Source organism: Eublepharis macularius, chromosome 12, assembly GCF_028583425.1.
Source record: "Eublepharis macularius isolate TG4126 chromosome 12, MPM_Emac_v1.0, whole genome shotgun sequence".
NCBI classification, from domain to species: Eukaryota; Metazoa; Chordata; class Lepidosauria; order Squamata; family Eublepharidae; genus Eublepharis; species Eublepharis macularius.
Genome location: NC_072801.1, coordinates 25181658 through 25204640, shown reverse-complemented (window position 1 = coordinate 25204640; position 22983 = coordinate 25181658). Strand labels below are relative to the sequence as shown.

Sequence of the window (22983 nt, the reverse complement as noted above, 5' to 3'; positions counted from 1 at the left end):
AGTTCTATTATTCATCTTAAGGCGAATGGTGGGGGGTAGGACCTCAGTTCACAGATCCTTACATATCACGACACAGCTGCATAAAAGGATCTCAGCAGGGCGCTGTGCGGAACAGAAAAGAGGTTCTGGGCTGGAGGGGAACCCAAATCCAAAATGTTTGTGGGCTGCTGAATTCTCTACAACAATGAAGAGTTCCACTTCCTCCTGGGGTCCTTCAGTACCCCCAGCCCCCATTTTTCAAACCGCTCACAAAGGGGGGTCTGGGGTAACAACAACAAAGAGGGTGGACTACGTACTGGAGGGGGTCCAAATGCTTCTGCAGGAAGGACACAGCTGCCTGGGCACTGGAGGTGACGTACTTGTGGACGAACTGCACAAACTTGGAAATGAAGGCTGCCAGGTGCCGAGAAGATTTCCGGTAGCTCTGAAACAAAGCAGGTGGTGGTGGTGTGTGTGTGTGTGTGTGGGGACACTTCAGAGGTCCCCTAGGAGTCTTCCACCCCGCCCCCCCCACCACGAATACCCTTGGGGCTGCTCACTCCAAGCGAAGTTCTTCCCAACTGCAGGTGAGAGGCTAAGGGTTGTGGATTTCCCGCAGACTTTTTAAAAAAAGACCATCTCCGGCCTTTTAAGGCTGCCTCCCCATGCCTTACAAACTGGCAAGATTTGAACTCAGGGGAAGGCTGAACTCTTTTCTCCTGTGCAAGAGTGTACATACACCCCTCTCCCTACTTGCCAGCCAAGCAGAACAGCAGTTTGTTGGAGGGGGGGCAACACCTGGCCCCGGGCAGGTGAGATGGGAAACGTATCTTGGATGCGCTGCTTCAGACTGGAGGTGGAGGATTCAACTGATTCGCTGCTCATCCATATAAAGAAAATAATCTTCTGCACAGGACAGGGACAAGGGTTCTAATCTAGCCCACTCCAAGACACACTGCCACATTTCCATGGGTAAGACATTTAAACCCGCCCATTTGCACAAGCCAACACTTGGCAGTCTAGACCGACAAGCACATGAGCACAACCCCCCAGATGCCGGCTTTCCCCTCCCTTCGGCATTTTGAACCTCAGGCTGCAAACAGCCCGCTCTCACCATAAGCAGGTGGATGAAGGAGAGGAGACAGTCCCACAGCGCCCCCTGGTGCTCGCTCTGGAAGACCTGCGGCTGCAGGAGCTCCAGGATGCCCAAGATGTGGTTGAAGAACGTGAGGTGGTTCTGCTGGCGGAACTCCTGGAAGTTGAGGTGGACACGGCCGTGGAGAAGGGCTGCGATCATTGGCAAGTGCCTGGGAAGAGGGCAGGGAGAAGGAGAAATACAAATGGGCCTCCTTAGGACATTCCAGGTACAAGGCCACACCAACTCCATCCAAACAGGATAGCTCGCTTTAAGTCAGCAAATGCTCCTTCTCTCTGCAGTGGCAAGTTGGTACTCATGGACTCGCGCTTTCTGTGTCCCGCTGTTGCCTTTAAAGCAAAAGCCCTGCATCTGTTACCCATTGTCCAAGGCAGCAAGTGTAGACCAGCTTCTGCCCACTGAGCTGGTTTTCTCAAGCTGGACGTTAGGGGGACGGGAAGTGCCAGACACCTGCTCTGCATCCCGCTCCCCACACCCACCCTTGCCGAGATGCCACGTCTTCCGGAACTGAGCTGCGGGGCTGGACCAGGTAGGCCTTCCAACTCTAGAACTATTCTCAAATGACAAGTAACTGAGGATGAACTCTGACGGTGCTATGAACGTTAGTGGCATCTTAAAAGCTAACAGAATTACTGATGGCATACACTTTTGCAGGTCAGAGTCCACTTTGCAAGATTCAGGGAGAGGTACTGTGAATGGGCAGGTATGTTTTAACATGGATGGAAAGTAAGATAAACAATGGATGATAGTCTGTTGAGGGATAAACCTGCCAAACGGAAGCGCCGTGGTCAGGGACGCCATGGGAAAACAATGGAGATGGGGAAGCTGTATCCTTCGGATTTCTGGAAAACAGGATGCTGAGCTAAGATGAACCCACCATCTTTGGTGTGTGTGTTTCTCTTGCAGAAGTTTCTAAATATCAAGGGGTGGGTAGAGGGCTTCATCGTGTTTTCCTTCAGACCCAGTTAATGCCCTTAACCTTCCAAGTCACTTTCCCCTTCCACTCAGCCCCGCCCACCCCCACCCCGAATTCTAAGCTTAAAAGAACACATCCAAATCGAGCAAACCACAGCTGCCCCTTCCCCTTTAAAAAGGCAGAGTTTTGTCTCACAACTACCTCTTTGTTGGATAGTAGACAAATCTGGTCAAAGACCTCTTCGCCAGAAGATCTACTAAAAATGATGCAGGAGTGGCAACATACGCATTTCCTTCATTTACACCCCCACCTTTCTCCTCCATGGGATGGCAAAGCAACTTATATCATTCTCCTCTCTTCCATTTATCCTCACAACAACCCTGAGAGATTGAGAGTATGTGACTGGCCCATGATCACCCAGCAAGCTTCCACGGTAAAGTGGGATTCGAAGTTGGGGTCTCCCAGTTCTTTGTCCGGCACTCTGAATACTCCTGGCTACTAGATTACTCTTACTGCTACACCACACCGCACGATACCCACAGGTAGCTTGTCTGCATTTCAACTGAACATGGTAGTGAAGGCAAGCCTGTCTTCTGTCTCTTGGACATACATCAAACGAAAGCGAAAAGACTCTGAAGCGAGGCAAAAACAAGCAGCAAGAACCTGAGCAAAAGAATGGGGTGAGCCACGGCCAGCTTCCGACAGGCCATGTTGGCGTCCCACAGCCGGCTCTCGCTGGCTTTCGAATCGTTGGAATCGGCAAGGAGAGTGATGAATCGGTGGACCAGGGCATCCAGCTGTGGGGAGAAACACAATGGTGTAAGCGGCAGGGGAGGGACTGCAAGTGTCTGGCTTAACCTCATGGGGGCAAGACCTCGCCACGGTGGAGGGGGGCACCTTTGACCAGAGCAGAGGTGGAACAATTAACAGCTTGCAGTTTACCTCCAGACCCCCTGCCCGTTTTGGTGTTGGACGCTTCCTGTTTCCAAAGTAGGCTGAGACCCAAGCACGGCCCCCTCTCCAATTCTCTTAATGGTCCTTGGCCTGCAGGCTGTAGCTTGTTTGGGAAAATCAGTCCACTGGCAAGCTGACCAACCCCGCAAATTGTTCAGAGGGTTGAAACGAAAGTTCCTATAGGCTAGGTGGGCACCGCACCCCAGCTTTAGTCATTTAACCCCCTCTTTGAACAAGACAGCTTTAAAATAATTTGTTTTCAAGCTAATTTGTATCCTTCTGTGTTTTTGGCTATTTTGATCCAGAGTCCAAATTTCCAAGCTCCTCTTCTCATTCAAGAAGGAGCAGCCAAGCGGGAATCACATCCAGGGCACCACTCAGAAATGTCTAGTTTGCGACTGGGGAACCGATAAGGCGGTGGTGCGCAGCTGCAGAGGAAAGAGCCACCAGCTTCTGGGGTAGCTGCTTTCACAGGGCCATCCTAAACAGAATTACCCCTGTTCAATCCATTGACATCAATGGGCTCAGAAGCGTGTAGGAACTCCGTTTTGGATGGCACTGCAAGGTTGGTTGTGCCTTAGACAGATGCCTCGAGACAGACTCAAGGAAAAGAGTACTCAGGAATGGCCTGGGTTTTGATCCAGAGACCACTAATCATTTTGCCACTTTTATTTAAGCTTTTATAGCTTTGAGGAGCACTGTGCTGAAAAGTAACATGCAAAATGTGCCTGTGTTATGTGCCATCAAGTTGCTTCTGACTCATGGCGACCCCATGAATTAACGACCTCAAAAAAGTCCTGTCATTAACAGCTTTGCAAAATTTGAGAAATGAAGTAAATGTGTGCAGCTCTTCCTGCGTTGCTGGATGTCAGTGTGAGGAACTGCTCCAGAATTCCTAAGATCCACACCCTGGCAGGACACAATGCAAGCCCCAAACGCTTTTGCAGTGTGTGCACACAGCCCAGACTGTTTCTGTAACACCACCCCTCCACCACTGGCCCCGATCCTTACTTTGCAGGTGCTGCTATCGGTGGCCCCTTCGCTGGACAGCAGAGTCTCGGGCACTGGCACGAGGAGCTCAGGCAGTTGAAGGTAGATCTGCAGCAGAAGGTCCTGGCAGTGTTTCCCCATCGAACTAAAACCCAAAAGGACAGGATGGGAAATTGCCTGCACCACCACAAATGCACAGAGTCGCGGGACTTCAGCAGGCACATCTCGGCAGCTCAATCAAAACCAGCCCCGCTTGTGGAATCCTTTAGCTTCTCTTATTTGAAACTCCAAGGTGCTAGTCGTGACTGGTGCAACGCGCACACGAGAGAGCTGCACCGAGCCACTCGGGCGGAAAACATCCCGAAGGCGCCAACTGATTTTTTAAAAATTAACCATTGTGTTTCAAGCCCCTGCTTATATTGGGGGTACTAAAAAAACTGAAAAAGAAGAAATCGCACAGCAAATACAGACAGAGCAATTTCTCCACTTGCTACTAGAAGTAGTATCTCCTCTGTTGTAATGTTCAATATGAACCATTTTATTCTAATGGGACAGAGTTCAGAGCCACAAATATCGCAGCATAGGTAGGGTGTATCCAAAACCAGAGAAAAGGCATTTCTTAAGTCAATGAATATAGTTTCAATAAAAAATGAGGTGGATCGAAATTACTGCAATTGGCAGTACAATCGACACGAAGTGTGCAGAGCAGAACTTTCCTCTCATTCCCTTCAGTTGCAGCCCCCCCACATTCTGTCAAAGAGTCCTCAGGAACGGGGATGGGGGGGGCAAAGGTGGGGTCCAAACCAGGGAGAGGAATTGGCAAAAACCTGCCTTCCCCCACCCATCACCAGAAAGGCTATTCTGATGGTGAAGGGGCATCTTCAACCCAGTATTATTAGGTCATAATTATATTATTAAATAATAGAAGTTATTTTTTTTTTAAAGAGGATGTGTCCCAGTGTCTATTTTTAAGTAGGCTATCCTCACCTGCTCCCCCACTGCTGGATGCAGCCTGTCAAATATTCCACAACTTTTTTGATGCTTTCAATATCTCCATGGCAGCAGCTCAGCAAAAGCGGCAGCCGAGACTGAATCACTGAGCAGGCGGCCTCCTCGGAAGTCGGGCTTCTGGTTTCAGACTCTGCCAGGATGAGCTCCACCAGGCTGATCAGCTGAGGTGCCTTCAACTGGAGCACAAACTCCTCCCGCCGTTTCTGAAAGACAGTTTTTGAAGATGGTTGGACAAGAATAACAAAATTAAGGAACACAAGATGAGAGAGACAGCAAATGTGGTTGTTGGTGGGGGTGTATTGCACTTTGCCTGTTTTCAGTTTGGATTTGTAAGCTGCCTTGAGCCGTAACGGAAAGTTGGGGTGTAAATATTTTAATAAGACAAAATAAATTAGTAAAGCTACCTGTAAGATCTCCTATGCACCAGACCTGGGTATGGCATTGCTCAAAATATTCTCCTTGGAGGAATATCAGTAGGCATTTCCAACTTGAATTTTACACTCCATGGCTGGAACCCCGGATGCTAAGTTAGGCCAGACTTGGTGAGGTTTTGATAACCTTCATTCCTCTACCTGGTTACAACCCACTTTTGAAATCATCCTTTGATTGAACTGGGGAGGTGGCTGTCCATGAAATGCTTTGAGTGCACCGACCTACCAGCAGGTGTGGCATCAATGGTGCACTGCTGAGCTTTTTGCACAGCCAAATTTACAGCATGTGCCACCAACCAGGGCTGGCCCCATGAAGGCGTTTATGGATTTTTTAAGTCAAACTGGAAAACCAGGGGCTCACATTAACTCTGCCAGTTCTGTGTGTGTGTGTGTGCTTGCTCCAACATTCTGCATCCCAGCTGCACCCCAAATCTTTGGATGATTCTTTACTGGCAATTACCAAATCAATAAGCACGGCCACCGGCATTTCCTGCTAATGACTTACATGTCCCCCCTTTCATTTCTTGAGCCTCAATGCCGCTGGTATGCCCCCAACTTAAGGAGTCACCCCACACTCAAACCAAGTATCTTTCATCCAAAGGAAAGTTCCTTATAAGAGGACAAGGCTCATACGGGGAATGAGGGGGATCTAGACAAACTCAAATGGTTATCAGCCAGGAGAACTAAACAGAACCTCCACGTCCAGAGGAAGCAGGCCATGGAATACCACATAATGCAGGCAAATTACTGAATGGTCCAGGCCTGGTCATGGAACATCACATTACGCAGACAAACTACTGAATGGTCCAGGCCTGGCCACTGACGGAAGCAGGATACTCGGCTAGATGGTCTGGCCCTGCTAGGCTCCTCTTATGTTTTACCCCTTCAACGGGTGATGCAACAAACCCTGCCCCCTTTACACCTTCCCTCCTGAGCCGCACAGTGGTGGATGAGCCTCATTACCTGGGGTATCCTCTGGTCTCTGCCTTGCCAAATCCGAGGGATATGAATGCAGGCCCACAGAAAATCTAAGGACGCAGCTGGGTCAAACCTGGCAGGAGACACAGAAGGGGTGGGGTGGAAAATCCAAGTGACTAACAAGGTCAAATCCCCTTGCCCAGCTGGAGGACCAAGGGCTTTATCCATAACTTTTCACCCAAAGCATCCATTTTGTCTGCAGAACATCAGTGTTGCCAAATCCCTCTTCCTGACAATCAACACCTACTGCAATGAATCCCTTTGCAGAGTATATCATTGGTAACGTGACCTTGCAAGGCAGGGGAGAAAGAGGGCTTTGGCGGGAGGGAAACACTGCCGAGGACCATTTCCCAACGGCCTTCCTGGCTGTGCGCACAGGGACTCCTGAGCTGGCCCAAACATGGTATAAACACCACGACTAGAAAGCGCCTTTCAACCTGTAAGCCGTTAGTCGTTTTGTTTGCCCGGAAAAGGGCTAAAAATGGGCAGAATTGTGTGTTATAATGGGGCCCTGAAAGGGACTGATGTTTGAGACCCCCAGTTGCAAAATATTTTCAGGTTGTGAGAACTGCGTGACTCTTGGCAACAAGGATCCAAATCCTCCGTTGTGTTTGGTTTTTAAGGGGCCATGGATTTAAGCCGCAAGGCGGCACTCGCAAGCCCGCAGATTCCCTCCTCTCTGCTTTTTGCTAGAGAGCAAATGTTTGCAAACACGTGCAACGGGCTCAGAGAATGTGCACCTTTGCTCTCGGTTTTTGCACAGCAGGATCTGGATGCAGTGGTGGAGGGTGGTCCAGCTGGACTGGTGAGTCAGGAGCGCCAAAAGGTATGGGCGGAAAGAGGGCGGCTCCGATTCTGAAGCACCTTTGTCCTGCGGCAGGGGGAGAAAATAGGGGTTATAATGGAGATTTTGTGATGGGACAGGACCGTTAACACGATATTGACCAGGCAAGCGGTGGAGAAGGCCGGGCTTCTAAGATCTTCTCCAGAGCCACGCCTGCGTCCACACATGCATGCACAAAACCAGCGCTATTTACTGGGAATGCATCTCCCCCTCCCCAGACTTTCAGGATCACCTTTCAAAAACAAACAGATGAGCAGAAGCGGTGTGTGATTGCTGGGCTATACCATTCCATACCCTGTTGCTGAACTGCAGCACACCAGCAATCAGGGGATAAAAAGTTTGAATCGTCATCCTAATAAGAACATTGCTTATAAATGTATTGTCGAAGGCTTTCACGGCCGGAGAACGATGGTTGTTGTGGGTTTTCCGGGCTGTATTGCTGTGGTCTTGGCATTGTAGTTCCTGACGTTTCGCCAGCAGCTGTGGCTGGCATCTTCAGAGGTGTAGCACCAAAAGACAGAGATCTCTCAGTGTCACAGTGTGGAAAAGATGTAGGTCATTTGTATCTACTCAGGAGGGGTGGGGTTGAGCTGAGTCATCCTGTAAGAGTTTCCCAGGGTGTGGAATGCTAATGCTGGGAGGCTTCACTGTATCCTGAGGAGGTTCTTTTGCATATGGATTGGTGCTTGATGTGCTAATCTTCTCTGCAGGGCTATTGTCGAGTATAGAGTGTTTTGTTAGCCTGGTGTTTTTCAGAACTGGAAACCATGCTCTGTTCATTCTTAAGGTTTCTTCTTTCCTGTTGAAGTTTTGCTTATGCTTGTGAATTTCAGCTTCTGAATTTCTCTTCTGATTGGCAGTGGCTCTCCCACAGAGAAAGGAGAGTTCCCCAACACCTGCTTCCTGAAATCTTCTAACAAGAGATGCTGGGGATTGAACTTGGAACCTTCTGAGTGGCAAGCAGATGCTCTGCCTCTGAACCACGGTCACAGTGGTTTCTCGACATAAAAATCTGCCATATAGACAGAAGGCTTAGCTATAGCACTGGTGTCTGCGCTGTGTGTCTATGGAAGATTTTCTGTCTGTGCAGAGTGGTGGTTACAGCATCGAACTAGGACCTAGAAGAACAGGGTTTGAATCCATACTTTGCCACAGGGGCTCACTGGGTGACCTGTGGGCCACTCGCACTCTCCCAGCTTGTTGTGAGGATAATGTGGAGGAGGGATGAACGATGTGATAGTGCTGCACATTCCCCTGGGGCGGGGGGGGTGGGTGGGAAGCAGGATAATACATAAACAAACAAACAAACAAACAAACAAGAACATGGTCTGGGTGCAGAGAAGTTAGCCGTGTTAGTCTGTGGTAGCAAAATCAAAAAGAGTCCAGTAGCACCTTTAAGACTAACCAATTTTATTTTAGCATAAGCTTTCGAGAATCAAATGGTCTGGGTGTTATTCACGCCCCCCTTTCTGGGGTCCTGAAACACCACAGCTCAGCACCAGTGAAGCTTCTCGCTCGCTGGTTTCAGCACTAGAGCAAAGCATGCCACCCGATTTCTCAGTACAGTGTCCTGTCTCATAAATTGCCCCTCACCTTGTTCCAGGAGAACAGCAGCCGCTGTTGGAGATCCGGGCAGCTGCTGATCACCTCAGGATCCAGCATTTCCAGCCAGTTGATGAACAGGCCAGAGGCAGGCCCCAGCTGGGCCGTCTCGGGGCTGCAGGGATGAAATAAGTTATGGAGGCAGATGAAAGGAAAGGGGTCCCCTGCCAAGCCAGAAAAAGACAAGACCCACCCTCTTCCTTCAGCCGTCCAGCTGCAGCTTTCTGCTTCGTTCTTCACAGGGGCCTCCTCTTGGTCTTGCAACAACAGTGAGCTCACCACAGCGACGGGGCCCGTGGTAGGAAAGCGGGATGAGGTCTCCATGGTGACCGAGAAGAGGGCAGCCAGGAGTTCCTCCAGGTACGGCGAATGGGTTTCTGTCAGGCCCTGAAGGACTAGGAGGAAGAGAGGTTGGGGGAAGAATCTTTAGACACTTTGGGATGAAGCAAAATTCATTGTAGCACTCACTCATGGAGCTGAGATTAACCACTATGGCTAAGTGGTTAATAACCACACAGCAGGATACTTGCAGGACTGGAGTTGCGAGAAAGCGACTACTGTGAGAAAAGTAGGCTCACTACACACATTTGGCTGGGAGTTCTTCACAGTTCAGCACAAGGTGATTGCTTCTTTGTTTTTTACTTATCGAGGGAGTCATTTTAATGGCTCTGCTTTTACAATTGGGTAACAGAGGCTGAAAGATGGGAGAGCCCCTAAAGCCTGAGCCCTAGGCTTGAGGGAATGATAGCCTGATTTGGTCTACTGCAAGGAGGCTTAAAGTCATGCTTTCTGCTGGGCCAAATTGGCTTTCACTCAGAGAAGGGTGCTTCTGCCAAGGGAGCTTGCACTCCATCACAGGGAACAAACTTGCCCCAGCTACCCTGCAGTGCCAGCAGCTCACCTTTGCTGACAAGCTCAGGTTCCACATTGTACTTTTCACCGGACTTCAGGGTGGCTATGATGGCCCGCACAGTGGAGTCGATCATGTCAGAGTCACGGCGGAAAGCCAGCGCGTCCGCCAGGTGGAGGAAACCCCCTCGAACTGTCGTGAAACAAAAAAGCGAGGAAACGAATCAAGTGTTGCCCCCAAAACTCACACCTGGTTGTGCCATTCGGCGAGCCTTGCGGCTTGTGAACTTTCTGGTTCGATTCAAGGCCCTGGACTCCCACCAAGCACTTGAGAGAGGCCGGAGAAAAGGGTTTCTGGGTTACTACTGGGGATCTTAAGAGAGAAGACGTTCAACAGTCACAAGCAGGTAAAAACATTTCTGTCAGAGAAAGGAGGGAAAAGTTTGGGGCCTGGCTTTTAAAATGGAGTTCTGAAACCACTTGACGATCCACTTAGAATGGCGATTTCAAAATGTATCCACAAAAACACTTTTAAGAAAAAGTTGACCCTTTATGACAGACTGCCCCCCCCCCGCCCCGCCTTGCACGGGGTTAGCACCTCTTACCATCGTTGATCCTATGTCTGGACGAATACTGGACAGCGAAGGACTTGAGCTGTGTCCGGAGAGGTCCTTCTTCCACAGCTGGATTCTCCAGCCACTTCAACATCTGCATGAGGACTTTGAAGAACAGCGAGGAGAAGGCTGTGTCCTGGGGGACGCAGCGCTGAAAAGAGGGGGCCAGGATTACAGGAAGAACGCAGAGATATCTTTACTCATACAGTTCCCACAAAAGGCTGGAATATCACAGCAGTCAGGCCCCAAAACTCACAAAGGTGAATGTGCAGTCGACACTCTGGAAACCTAACCAAACTTTAAGTTTATACCCCACCATACAAGCAGTGAGGGAGAGTGACGGAAAACACTACCCGTATAAACGCATTCCCTGTACTGGCCTCCACCATATAGAAGACTTGCCTGAACAGGGCAGGAAAGCTCCCTCTCTCTTGGATTTCTGCAAACGATGCAAAACTGAATTATTCAGAAGGGCTTTTTTATCCAGGCCTGTACTGTAAGGAAATGGCTCAGAAAAATGCCTTGGTAAAGGAATAATGGGCTATAGACTGTATTACTAGATACTCTCTGTGGACGTAGTTATTTTACTGCATAGCTTCCACGTCATTTAATAGGTCACGTCAAATCACTTATGTTTTTGTTTCAACAGCGTTTCATCACTGTATTCCTGTATTTGAACTGCATGCTTCTTTTCAAATCTCTGCCATGCACATTGCTTACTGCATGTCCCAGCTGTGGATTGCATGGGCTTACACTATGTAAGCCACCTTGGGCCTCAGTGAGAAAGGCGGACTATAAAGAACATAAAATAAATAAAAACAGATGCAGCAAGCCAGAGGTGCCCTCACCTGGTACTGGTACAGCAAGCGCATCAGTGGGCAAGACACAGCGTGGTTTCGATGCATCATCATCACCAACGCCCCGCCATGCGGAGAGTTCAACAGTGCCGCCAATGACTGGAGAAGACGTGCCGCGGTCCCTGCCGCTGGGGGGTTCCCCTGGCGAAGCCGAGCCAGCTCTTGACCCAAGGCCTGCTGCAGAGCCAGGGCAAGCGGACGGGGGTTTGAGTTCTGCCAGCGGGGATCTGGGTTCAGCTGAAACAGCTGGAAAGATGCGAAAGGGACGCAAATGCATTGTTAGTAACCCTGTGCTAAAAAGAATCCAATTCTACACTGAAAAAGCAATGCAAATAATTAAATATAGCAGAAGTTTGCTCCATTTGTCCTCAACTGCAGTATTTAGCTGTGGGGACAAGGATTATAGGATCGGGACGTTTGGGAACGTGATGAGAAATGGCAAAAAGGTGGGGTGGGGGAAAGAGGCTACAGTCCCTCTGTAGAACTCACTGCCACAAGATGTGCCAACTGCATCAGTGCAGACGGCTTTACAAATTTTAAATTTAAATGGCAGGTGGACTCATGGTCTATTGGCTGAATGGAACCTCCATGTTCAGAGATGGTCTATGCTGGAATACTCAGTTGCTGGGGGACAAACCATGCCCTGCCTGTCTGTGTCCCAAAGGCACCTGGCTGGGCCCCACTGGGAACGGGACCCTTGGACTGGGTGAGCTGATCCGGCACGGCATTTCCCATATCCAACTCACAATGGAAGCTCCATGCAGTGACCCTTTCCCACTCTGCAGGGGTATTACCTGAAGGATAATGCTTGCCAGGTCGTCCTCTGGACCCAGAACTCGGATCTGGGACAGAGCCCGGATTCTGCCTTGGCCTTGGGGAGCCTCGAGACTCGGTTTTGGCTGAGGAGCTTCTTCACTGTCTGCAGAGAGATTACAGCCAAGAATTGTGCTTGTGATAAACACACACACACACACACACAAATCTGCCTTCTACTGTGTCCGACCATTACTCTATCAAGAACAACCTCGTCCACTTTGACTGGCAGTGGTTCTCCAGTGCCTCAAGCGGAGGTCTTTCCCATCATTTACTACCTGATGGTTTTAATACGAGATGCCGGGGATTGAAGGTGGAGTCTTCTGCATGCAAGGCAAGCACCTTATCACTGAGTCACAATTGCCACCCCAAACACACACTTCTTTTCAAGGCATTTCACTAGATTAAAGGTAGCTCTACATTTCTAGTCAATCATGTGGCTTAGCCATCTGGGGCTGTTCCAGACCAGAACCCAGATGAGGGGCGGTATATTTGAACATTCCTCCCTGTACACCCCCAAATTCCTTGCCTGTGGAAAGCCAGCAAGTCATGGAAAAAGGTTCCTCAACTGAGCATTCTCCCTGACACACTAGATTTCTAGAGGCACAGAGTCTGAGTTGTTGGTGCCAGGACTGGAAAAGCATGAAAGAAGAAAACGTGGAACAATCCATTTCTCATGTGAGAAGGGAAGGCTCCAATTACTGTACCTCGACGAGGGGGCAAGGATGCAGTGAGAAGAGAGTGGAAGGTCTGTCCTCCCGTCGCTCCCCTCTCGTGCTGTACCTCGACCAGGTGAGCCATGTAGTCTGAAAAAGAACAACTAGTCAGTCCACCCCTGCAAGAGACGTAGCCACCAGCTGGGCACTCTCCTGTCCCCCAGCAGGTCAACTCAGCTGTGGTCAAAATCACACCCGTCTGAGAAGTCCAGCCCCTAACCTTCAGCCTAGCCTGGGAACTCCTGCTTGAGAATGCACTTGAAGACTCAGACGGCCAGGTCAGCTTTCCTAGGAAGGCAGAGGCAGCTGCTGGGGAAGGCACAGGACCTGGGGCTCTTCCCACAGTCTGACGCAATCCAGCCAGGGTACCCTGCAAAGCCACTTTTCCTTCCCTGGTACAACACGGAAGGCAGAGCACTGAATCCTGGACGCCGCCTCCAAGAATGAAAAGCCAATTAAAGCACTTGGCTCCGAAGGGTGGGAGAGAACAGCGGTGCTCTCGTCTCAGGCCCTGAGTGCCTCTGTGTTTTGCTTTTCTCTGCAATTTCTTCTCTCAATTTGTTGACCGAGCCGCTGTCTACTGGATGAAGGGCCTCCGCAGCAAAGAGGGACGTCTTCTTGCCTGGTGCTAAGAACTTCCTGCGCTGCACGCTCCGCGGTCTTGTCTTCCGAGTAGCGTCAAGTAGGGAGAATGGAGAATTTGCTTTCTTTTAAGTTCCCTTTTTAAACTATTTGCCAGATGGTGGCTACGACAAACTGTGAGGAGGTGCAAAGTTCAGATTTTGCTCAAAGCTAATAATTGGCTCTTGGAGAAAGTGTAATCTGGCCCAATCTGCTTTATTAATTATTATTATTATTATTTATGTCATTAATACCCTGCCTTTCTCCCTAATACGACCCTAAGGAGGTGTGCATCCTTTTCCTCTCCTCTGTTTATTTGAAGGAGAAGCCTGTCTTTCTGTGGACAGAGACAACTGTGAAAACCGAAACATACAGAGTCCCGCTCCCTGGTTTAGAAAGACTGCGGCTCACAGATGGGCCAGGGAAGAAGGGACCAAATGACAAGATCAGGCTCAGGGACACAGACAGAAAAACACAGAGTCTGGGGGCGGGGGGGATTAACATTCAGGTAGTCTGAAACCTGCAGAAATTATTTTCATACTTCTTCATCATTTATTCTGCAACCGAGGTTTATAACATCTCTCATTTTGGAAAGCTGCATCTCTTTTCCTAGTCATAAGCAAGGGTGCCCAGCCTTCTGACCTTTAAGCTCCTACCAGCCTATCAGAACAGCTGCAAGGGCCAGGAATTTGGCTAGAATTCTCATGAAGCCAAACAGCCCCCCCACCCCAAACAAACATCCTGTCCTTTTTCCAGAGCTCCTGTGCAACCACGACAGATGTGCAGCCCCAACCACCTGCTGCCCACCCAACAGAAGGCAGATGTGGGAGAGAAGCTGGGACGGGGCTGGTTGGGGGTCAAGCGCCTGCCCTACAGTAGGGATCTCCCCCCCCCCCCCCGCCCCCGTCCCTTACTTTTGTCCATGATGTTTTGCTCCAGTGTCTGAGGATCGTGGGAGACGGCCTGATCCAGGTACTGCAGGAGTTTGCTCATGCTGGAGACGGGGATGCCGAAGGACTGGACGAAGAGGAGGAGCTGCTGGGGTTCCAGATCCTGCAGGGCTGAAGCCCACACACACACACACCCGGAAAGTGTCAGAAGCTGCTTTGTTAAGAGTTCCTCAAATGCAACCAAGTCCCAGGCTTTGCCTTTCTCAAAGACTTGGAAGCCTAAGAAATGAGATCAAAAGCACCTAAAAGGAAACCCCCCAACCCTCCTCCCCTGCTCAAGTACACACAACTTGTGACCCTTTTTCCCCCATCATCTCCTTTGCCTCCTTTAAATCACTTCCCCTTGTCCAATTTTAGACTGCAACCTCTCCAGGGCAGGGACCTGTTTGCTAGCTGCTACTGGAAGGGGAGAGACAGGAGTTAATAGGGCCTCCTGCCGCTGTGCCTGGATCAGCGCCTTACTGAGAGCTACCTCCTTGAATGCCTCTTAGAGATGCATTAATTTAATCGATGCTCCTGTGGGAGGTCTCTTAATTGCTCTAACCTGCCACAGGAAGTCATTTCTTTGTCCTAAGAACATGCAATAAATAATGAGGTTTTCCAACTTGAGTCTGGGGCATGAAAAACCAGTTGACGTGTCGGATTCATGTTATTCTTACATGGAACCACCAGCAACTGGAATCTGGAACCCCCATGCATTGCATAACAAAACCCAAGGCCCATTTTCATTCTGAAGAAGCGAGCTGTGACTCATGAAAGCTCATACCCTCTCACAAATTGTGCCAGTCTTATAGGTGCTACTGGACTCTTGCTGTTTTCCACTGGTACAGACAGACTAACACAGCTATCCATCTTGATCTATCACCCTTTTCATTCTAAAACTCACACCTCTCTCTCCTTAGGCTCAGCCATGCAGCAGTCAGCTGAGTTCCCAGAATCACACAGAGAAGTCCAAGCAGGGAAGTCCCCCCACCCTCCAAGAACACCTTACCAGCATCCACCAACCGAGGCACCTCCGAGCGGATCATCCGCAGCTTCAGCCAATCCGGGAGCAGCAGGGCCTCTTCTGAAGTGTCCACCAAGAACGCCGTAGGAAGGGGCTTTTTCTCCGGGAACCAGATGTCCAGCAGTGCGTAAAAGTCGCTGCCCCCAGCTTTATAAAGAATATTTGGGGTGGGTGGGTTGGAATACACATTCTGTTTTTTTCTTGCTTATACATGATCCCACAAATCCAGCAGAGCAATCCCAGATAAAGAATTCAAAATCTATCTAAAATGGATTTGAGGGAGTCATTTTGCTGTTTTCAGAGGTGCAGGAAAATTTTATGCTAAACGTCTCAATTCTCTAGTCACACAAATTCTTTGGCAAGAAATGCCCAATCTTGCACTCTCTTTTCATGGGATGGCATATAAGTCCTATCCAAGGGTAACTAGACATTGTACACAACCATTACGCTTTTGGCTTCTGAGCAGCTTCAGTTTTAACTGCTTTGCTTTGCGTCCATGAGGTCTAGAAACATAGGGATCTTTTACAAACAAAAAGGCAGTTGAAAGATTCAATAACACGCTCAGGAGTTTTCTGAGCTCTTGCAAATACATGCAAGCCTTGTAATTAGAAGCTCCCTGTGAATTCTTTTGCAGGAATCCTTCCAAGATTATCTTGAGCTTGGCTCCGTAACCCAGGAAATGTAGCCCCACCTACTTCTATCTCCAGGGCCACAAGGCTGGAGATGGAGAAGCAGATCTCCGAATCCATGACCCAAAGAAATCCAGTTCTATCATTTGGTTTACATGCAAAGACATTCACCTCGAGGGGGCCCCAGCGTCAGCAGAATCACCATGGCATGGACTACAAGGATATGCATCGTTGCCGTTTCCCCGCTGATCCAGCGAAGGAAAACTTGATCTTGGGACTCTGACTGCAAACAGAATGTGGAAGGAAAAAGGGGGAAAAGTGACTAAAGAGAGAAAGGTGTGCAACATCCGAGAAAAGTGAGTGAAGGGGGAAATGGGGGCACACCCACCCAGCTGTACACCTCTTCGCCGTCTTTGCTCTGGCGCATGCGCCTAACGTAGCGTGAGAAGACAGAGAGCAATGCCACCAGAACAGCGTCTGACTCTGAACAGTACGAGAGCCTCGAGAAGAGGTGAGACATAATGGTCGACCGCTCTACAATGAGCCTGGCCACATCCTGCAAGAGACCAGGAGGAACCGTGTAAATGAGAGGAAGAGGGGAGTTGGACTGACTGAGAAGATTCCGTACGTCCCGTGGGTAGATGAGAGAGCAGGAAACACATGCATTTTATTGATTTTTAAAGATTTCTGTCCCACTTTTCTGTCATGCAAATGGCAAAACAAGGCACCATACAACAAGCAATTCAAGTATCTAATCTGGGACTGTGGCTATAGTGCTAGGCTAGGGAGACTCAGGTTCAAGCTCTCCCTCAGCCATGAAGCTCACAGCATGACCGTAAACCATTCATGCTCTCTCAAGCTAAGCTACCTCACAGGGCTCGTACTGGGAGTTGAACTAGCAGAGTGCCGATTTGCAACCCAGCCACTCAACCACTATGCTACAGCAGCTCTTCCGTAGTGGGAGGGGGGAGGGAGAAGCCTATGCTCCTTGGAGGAAGGGTGAAGTAAAAACATGACAGATAAAAATATGAATTTCTTAAAAAATCTAGAAAGTGAGAAAACTTTTTACAAGCTGCAGAGATAAAGAAATGGGGGACAAAGACACCAACAGTTATGAAATCTGCAGCCAATAACAGAATCTATGGAATAAAAGAACTTCAAGGCATTTTTTAAAAACACCCAATACCCTCTGGAATAAAATAGTTGCCGTGTTTCCAGAAAGCCAAAATGGAAGGGGGCTTGATGGATTATTTACAGTACTTCATTTATAGCCCTCTGTTCTCCCCAATGGGGGCTCAAAGCGGCTTTCATAGTTCTCCAATTTCTTCTCACAATAACCCTGTGAGGTAGGCTAGGTTGAAAGTTTATGACGGGTGCAAGGTCACCTTGCAAGCTTCCATGGCAGAGCAGGGGATTCAAAACTGAGACTCTCAAATCCTAGTCCAACACTGTAACCACTACTCCACACCAGCTCTCATTCTGGGGGCCGCAGCCGAAAAAGCCCTGCCACAGCAGACCACAGCAAGCTCAACATGCCAAAGGCCAAACTATACATAAGGCGGCTTTGTAAGGTCACAGCTCAAGGGCCAGTGGCATTTCAACAAGCAGTAGCAAACTTCCAAATGAAATACCCAGTTGTGCCAAAACCCAAGAGACTCCCCAGTTCAAGAGACCACTGCTACTCCCTCAGCATGTGGTCCCAGACTCCCCCCTGCCCCCGTCTCACCAGAGCAAGGTCGTTGTGATGTCCCTGTTCCTCTACTGGAGCATGCTGGGAAAGGTACATCAAGTAAGCACTGATGGTCTGTGGTTCGGTCTCCATGTGGATGGCCTAGAATGAAATGGCACAGGATGAACGGCAGGAAGGGCGAGCCACGCAGACCTCTCCCCCCACCCCAAGAGGACCTGAGAAGCCCCGTCTTCTCGGCATCCTGGGAAAGCTCACCTGCTGCAGAGCGACAGCTGTGGTGGCCCGCACGCTGTCGAAGAGTGGCAGCTTGGGCAGGTCCCGGAGCAGCCACTGATACCCCTGCAGGAGCTCTGAGTCCCTCGAGTCTTCCTCCATCAGGTGGTCCTTCTCCTCTCTGTCACGGAGCCCCCCTTCCGAAAGCACCAAGGACAGACCCTTGGAGGGAGAAGGGGGAGAAAAACATCAGTTCTCGAACTGAGAATGTTCAGACTTTTGAGAGCCCCGGTATTCTGGGCCCCACACCATCAGGTGGAGAATGTTCTTCTTTTGCTGCCCTTCTCCAGCTAGCCCCTTTGACTGGGGCCTTACCCTCTCCTGCTAGACTCTTCCCCATTCTCTCTCACCTTCATGGCCAGAACCCGCGAGGCCACCTGTGAAGAACTCAGGCGCCTCAGGAAGTAGTCCAGCACCTCACAGGTGGTCTGCTCATCCGCCTTGGGCCCCAGCAAGAGGTCCTGGAGGCGACCCAGCAGCTGTCGCTGCTTCTGCTGCCTCTGCAGAGAAAGGAGTCGTCGGTTCTGGCAGTCCCGCCGGCGACCAGATCGCCGATGAGGCAGGACGCCCAAGCGAGGCCGCCTAACCTGCCGCTTCTTGGCTCGCTGCTCTTTGCTCTCGCCCTCTTCTTCTTCCTCTCCGGAAGCTGACTCGTCGGCAGCGTCGTGCAGGAGGAATTCGCAGAGGCACTGCACTGGGAGGACATCCAAGGAGCCCTCGCTGGACTGGACCAGATCTGCCAGCCACGGCATGGACTGGGAAGAAGCCTGAGGAAGAAAGAAAGAAAGAAATGGGGTTGGAAAGAGAACGAGGAGGAGAAGGTCCCTGGAGAGAGACATGGCGCTGTGCCCAAGGGTTTTTTCACCAGGGCTAATAGGGGCACCCCTCAGCCACTCTCAGTGGCCAGACCTGTGGGGCATAAACCCCACCCTGCCCTTTTCACTCCCTTCTTTCCCCAGAGTTCTCAAACACCTTCGCAACTGGAATCCCTTTGAAGGGAGCCGACAGCAGAATGCCCAAAGCATTACAGTCCTGGATGCTTGTTTCTTATGCTCTGCCATTTGTTGCTGGTTGGGGGGAAAAAGTGTCTCCAGTTTTTGAAAGCCTTGCTGAAAAACCTGCAAAACCTGTTTGCCAGAGTCAATGGTGAGATAAGCATACACATCATGGGTGTAAAAAAAGGGCCTTGCTGGATCAGACTAAAGGGTCAGTCAAGTCTACCGTCCTTTTCCAACAATGGTCACCCAGACACTCTGTGGATGCCCAGGAGGAGGGCAAAAAGGCAGCAGCTCTGCCCCAGTGTTCATCCTCGTCAGTATTTAGAGGGCCATTGCCTCTGGACATGAAGCTGCCATCTGATTAACCACCACTGACAACCCTGGCCATGAACAGGTCTAATTCCCTCTTAAGCCCTCCCAGGAAACAATGCTGTTGTATCACTTATGACACACAGCATCTGTCTCCTGCCCCCTCTTGATCAGTTTCTAAAATGTTCTTTCCAAAACTGCCAGCACTGTACATAACGTATGTTTAAGCACCTGATAATTTCAGATGTGCAGCAAAATTAAACAGGAGCCCAGTAGCACTTTAGGATAGTTTTGGTATCAATGTATCTGCCCGATGAGCATGCCAATGCATGGGGTGAAGTGAGCTCGGACTCCCTGCTAGGCTACATTTTGTCAGTCATGAAGGTGCCACTGGACTTGTGTGATCTGAAGCTCAGCTGTCGCTCAGAGCCACAGAGGGTTCTTTTGCCTGCCGCTATTTAACACAAGGCAAGCCAGTTCACCTGAACTTCACAGCGCCTTAAGAGCCTTCTTGGGTGACCTACCTGTCTCTGGATGATGTTCAGCAGGAAGTCGGGGTGCCGGCTGCGACAGAGGAGGTGTCCCAGGCGAAGGGACTGATTCAGGCTTTTCACCTGATCCAGGACGGGCTGAGGAGGCCTGCGAGGAGGGCCCCTGCCAAAGAAACAGAAGAGGACTTCATGCATCTCATTCCCCCAATGCGCACTCTTCACTGCAATGCAAGTCAGCCACTGCTGCAAATGGGAAGAAAATGGATCCACGTTCCACTTCCCCGCTTGGACCTTGTTTCATTTGCTCTCTTTCCCATTCCCTCCACTCACTGTGGGTCCAGACTAGTAAGCTGAGACAGCAACAGGCTGCTGCTCTCCGTGATGGTCTGCTTGGTCGAGGCGGCAGCAAGGTGGCCCTCAAAGGCCAGGATCTCCTGCTTTTCCCGTTGCGAGATCTGCAGCTCCCGGTTGATCATCTCTGTGCGGGTCTCCTCGTCCGTCAAAGTACAAGGCGGGTAGGAGTAGTTACTAGAAAAGGACAGAGAAAGGGTATCCATGGAGGTGGCTATTTGCTATTTACTACCCTTGCATGCCAAAACAAGATGTTAAGAGGTAGGGTGCAGGAAACCTGGGAACATGCATGTATGTCTCAGCTCAGTTTAAGCACAACCAGTTTACATGAGCTTGGGTTTCCAGATGACCCCTCCCAACTTGCATCCCTTTGTGCGGCAGTTCTGAATCAGGGTCATGCGTGCAGTGGAATAACCCTGGCAGAATGGATCATTCTACTTCAGACTGGAGGGGGAGGGAGAGAGAGATGCTGTTTCCCAATGCTCCCCCTATCCATTTTGAAGGTGATTTTCCTTGCAAGTCAAAAACAGGAACACAGCAATGATAAAGGTTCTAGTTAGATCTGTTCTGGGCCCTGTGAGTTTTCCAAGGAATTTTTTTAAGGAGCATTTAAAAGCGAGATCCCCTCCTGCCTACAGTCCATTCCATAGTTCTCTCTGGCAGACTCGGCTTACTTGGTCATCACCATTTCCATGAGCATCTTCAGTGTAGGGTACTCTTCCCAGGCAGCAAGACCTAAGAGTTAAAGTCGGGGGAGGGAGGCAGGGGAGTGAGAAAGAAGAGCAGAGAAAAAAACACACACACAATCAAAGCAGACATGTGAATATTCTTGCAACACACTTCCCAAACACAGACACACTTCCCCAAGAGGTTTAAAGACCCCAAATAGCACAAATCACATCAAAAAGTGCCTGACACCCGAGTCACCCAACAACGCAGCCATGCAGACAGAAAGGCACCAATGATCTATCTCGGGCCGTTTTTATACTGTCCTTCCTGCAAGGAGCTAAAGGCAGCATCCAGGGCTCATTCTTCCTCCATTCAATCCTCACAACAACCCTGCAAGGGAGGCGAGCCTAAGTAACAGAGACTGGGCCACAGTCACCCAGTGAATGTCACGACAGAGAGGAGATGCAAGCCCAGGGCTCCCAGCCCCTAGTCTGACTGCTATACTATGTTGGCTCGCACAGCGCCGCTTCCTTTCTGACTCACCAATGTTCTCAGGATTGAACGCAGCAACTACCAGCAAAAGAGGCCAGGCTTTCCAGTAAAGAGTGGAGATGGCTAGGTTTGGAGGCTGGTACCTTAAAGTAATAATTAAAAAGAAATCAGAACTGACAATGCTTCATTTTAAGGGTTAAACAACAACCAAAAAGGTTTCTTAATGCCAAAACATATTCAGTATACCCAAACAATTCAACCACGGTTAGGGATAAAATGTAGAAATGTTGTTGCCTGCTATTTAATTTTTTATAAAATTGCTCTCTATAGTAGGGATTTTAATATATGAAGCCTTTACCCTGGGGGCAGCTGGATGTTTTCTGGGTGGTGGTAAGTGCACAGATTCAGGACAGCGTCGATGAGCTGGATCCTTTCCACTCTCAAGACTTCGAGATCTGAAGGCAACAGAAGCCCGTTATAAAGCAAGGACAATGGTCTGCTCCAAAGACACGATGGCAGCAATGTCATCAGCCCAGAAGCTAAAAGTACACAGACCACACAAAATGCAGGACAGCACGACGGAATGAGAACGGTCACATTTACTTGGTTTGACTGCAAACACTAAGGTGGAACTCCGGTGGAAAGGAGCCTTGGCAGTCCTTAGGCTTTAACACTTCCAATTTTCCCACAAACCAGCAGGCTGGATCTTGCAGATCTGTTCCACTAACGGCAGCACCTTAAGCTTGAGCAAGGAGATGCCAATAGCAGAACGGATCCATCCAATATTTTGACCCTTGTTAGAGGAAAGGTGGGATACAGTGGCGGGCGTAGCTAGAAGCTCCATGGTGAAAATGCTAAGCGAGTCTGTAGGATAGGGAGACAGCCCGGAAACTCCAGGAATGCAAGCTTGCGCACAGAGCTTTTAAAATATTCCTTAGAGTCAAGGCGACTAATAAAGCAACAAGATGCAAACACACAACATGTAATTAAAAAACACAAAGCAAGGTTAAAAACAACACACAAGCTGAAAAGAGAACAACCATCTCCACAATAACAAGTTATCCTCTGCCAAAAGCCATTTTGCTTGCCGCAAACACCGGCCACCTCTTTTATATATTCACAGCAGCCACAAAAGCAAGCCGGTTGCTTGTTTTGTAAAAAAATAAAGCTGTTTTGGAGAATGACGTCTACATACAGCTCCTCCCCTGGTAGCCAGGATTCACAGGAAAGCAGCGTTCTGGAGGAGGACGGTGAAAGTACCAAGATGCATATACCACAGCCGAGGCCACAAGAGTGAGGGGAGCACAAACTGGGCCACCAGGAGCGAGCCACAAGAAATCCTACCATCTGCCTGCACAGCAGCTGCCCGTTTCACCAAGTGGTCAGCCAGCTCCATGGCATCGGCAGGACCGAGGGGAAGATCGCGCGACAGGCCGATAACAAGAATCCGCATGAGCGTGTCTTCGAGGATGGGCACTTCGGAGCACAGGCGGAGGAAGAAGCTGGAGGATGAAACAGGAAATCCAGTGACCGCAGGGAGAATCTCTTTTGGTGGCAGGACTGCAGGGCTGCTTGTATCCTGCAATCCCACTACAAATGCAGAAAACATGCAGTATTGGCTGCAGGGTTCAGTGTCCTAAGTTGGGGCAGAAAGTCTCAGGGCTATTTCCAGTTGTTCCAAGACCACAGGTCACCAAAATGGGGAAAATGTTGAAGACCATCAACCTAGGAGTCTCAGCCAGAGAATGGCCTTTCCCAGCTCTGTCACCTATGAGACTTTTAACTCAAGATGCT

At 49.7% G+C, this 22983-nt stretch overlaps 1 protein-coding gene across 1 annotated transcript in view; it reads right to left on the bottom strand.

Moving 5' to 3' along the window:
• INTS1 (integrator complex subunit 1) overlaps positions 1-22983 on the bottom strand; it is a 42642-nt gene that overhangs the window by 7501 nt on the left and 12158 nt on the right. Inside the window, exons 14-41 of the mRNA XM_054993374.1 lie at positions 22534-22691; positions 21548-21644; positions 21241-21332; positions 20703-20763; positions 20008-20205; positions 19711-19840; positions 18467-18646; positions 18230-18379; positions 17862-18041; positions 17643-17747; positions 16305-16472; positions 16088-16199; positions 15273-15434; positions 14246-14392; positions 12702-12800; positions 11976-12100; positions 11173-11427; positions 10316-10475; positions 9763-9903; positions 9055-9256; positions 8853-8976; positions 7156-7286; positions 6401-6488; positions 4983-5209; positions 4017-4140; positions 2715-2848; positions 1094-1286; positions 297-424 (exon numbers count right to left, since the gene is read on the bottom strand). Of these exons, the coding sequence (XP_054849349.1) occupies positions 297-424; positions 1094-1286; positions 2715-2848; positions 4017-4140; positions 4983-5209; positions 6401-6488; positions 7156-7286; positions 8853-8976; positions 9055-9256; positions 9763-9903; positions 10316-10475; positions 11173-11427; positions 11976-12100; positions 12702-12800; positions 14246-14392; positions 15273-15434; positions 16088-16199; positions 16305-16472; positions 17643-17747; positions 17862-18041; positions 18230-18379; positions 18467-18646; positions 19711-19840; positions 20008-20205; positions 20703-20763; positions 21241-21332; positions 21548-21644; positions 22534-22691 (4071 nt within the window). The remainder of the gene's footprint in view (positions 1-296; positions 425-1093; positions 1287-2714; positions 2849-4016; positions 4141-4982; positions 5210-6400; positions 6489-7155; positions 7287-8852; positions 8977-9054; positions 9257-9762; positions 9904-10315; positions 10476-11172; positions 11428-11975; positions 12101-12701; positions 12801-14245; positions 14393-15272; positions 15435-16087; positions 16200-16304; positions 16473-17642; positions 17748-17861; positions 18042-18229; positions 18380-18466; positions 18647-19710; positions 19841-20007; positions 20206-20702; positions 20764-21240; positions 21333-21547; positions 21645-22533; positions 22692-22983) is intronic.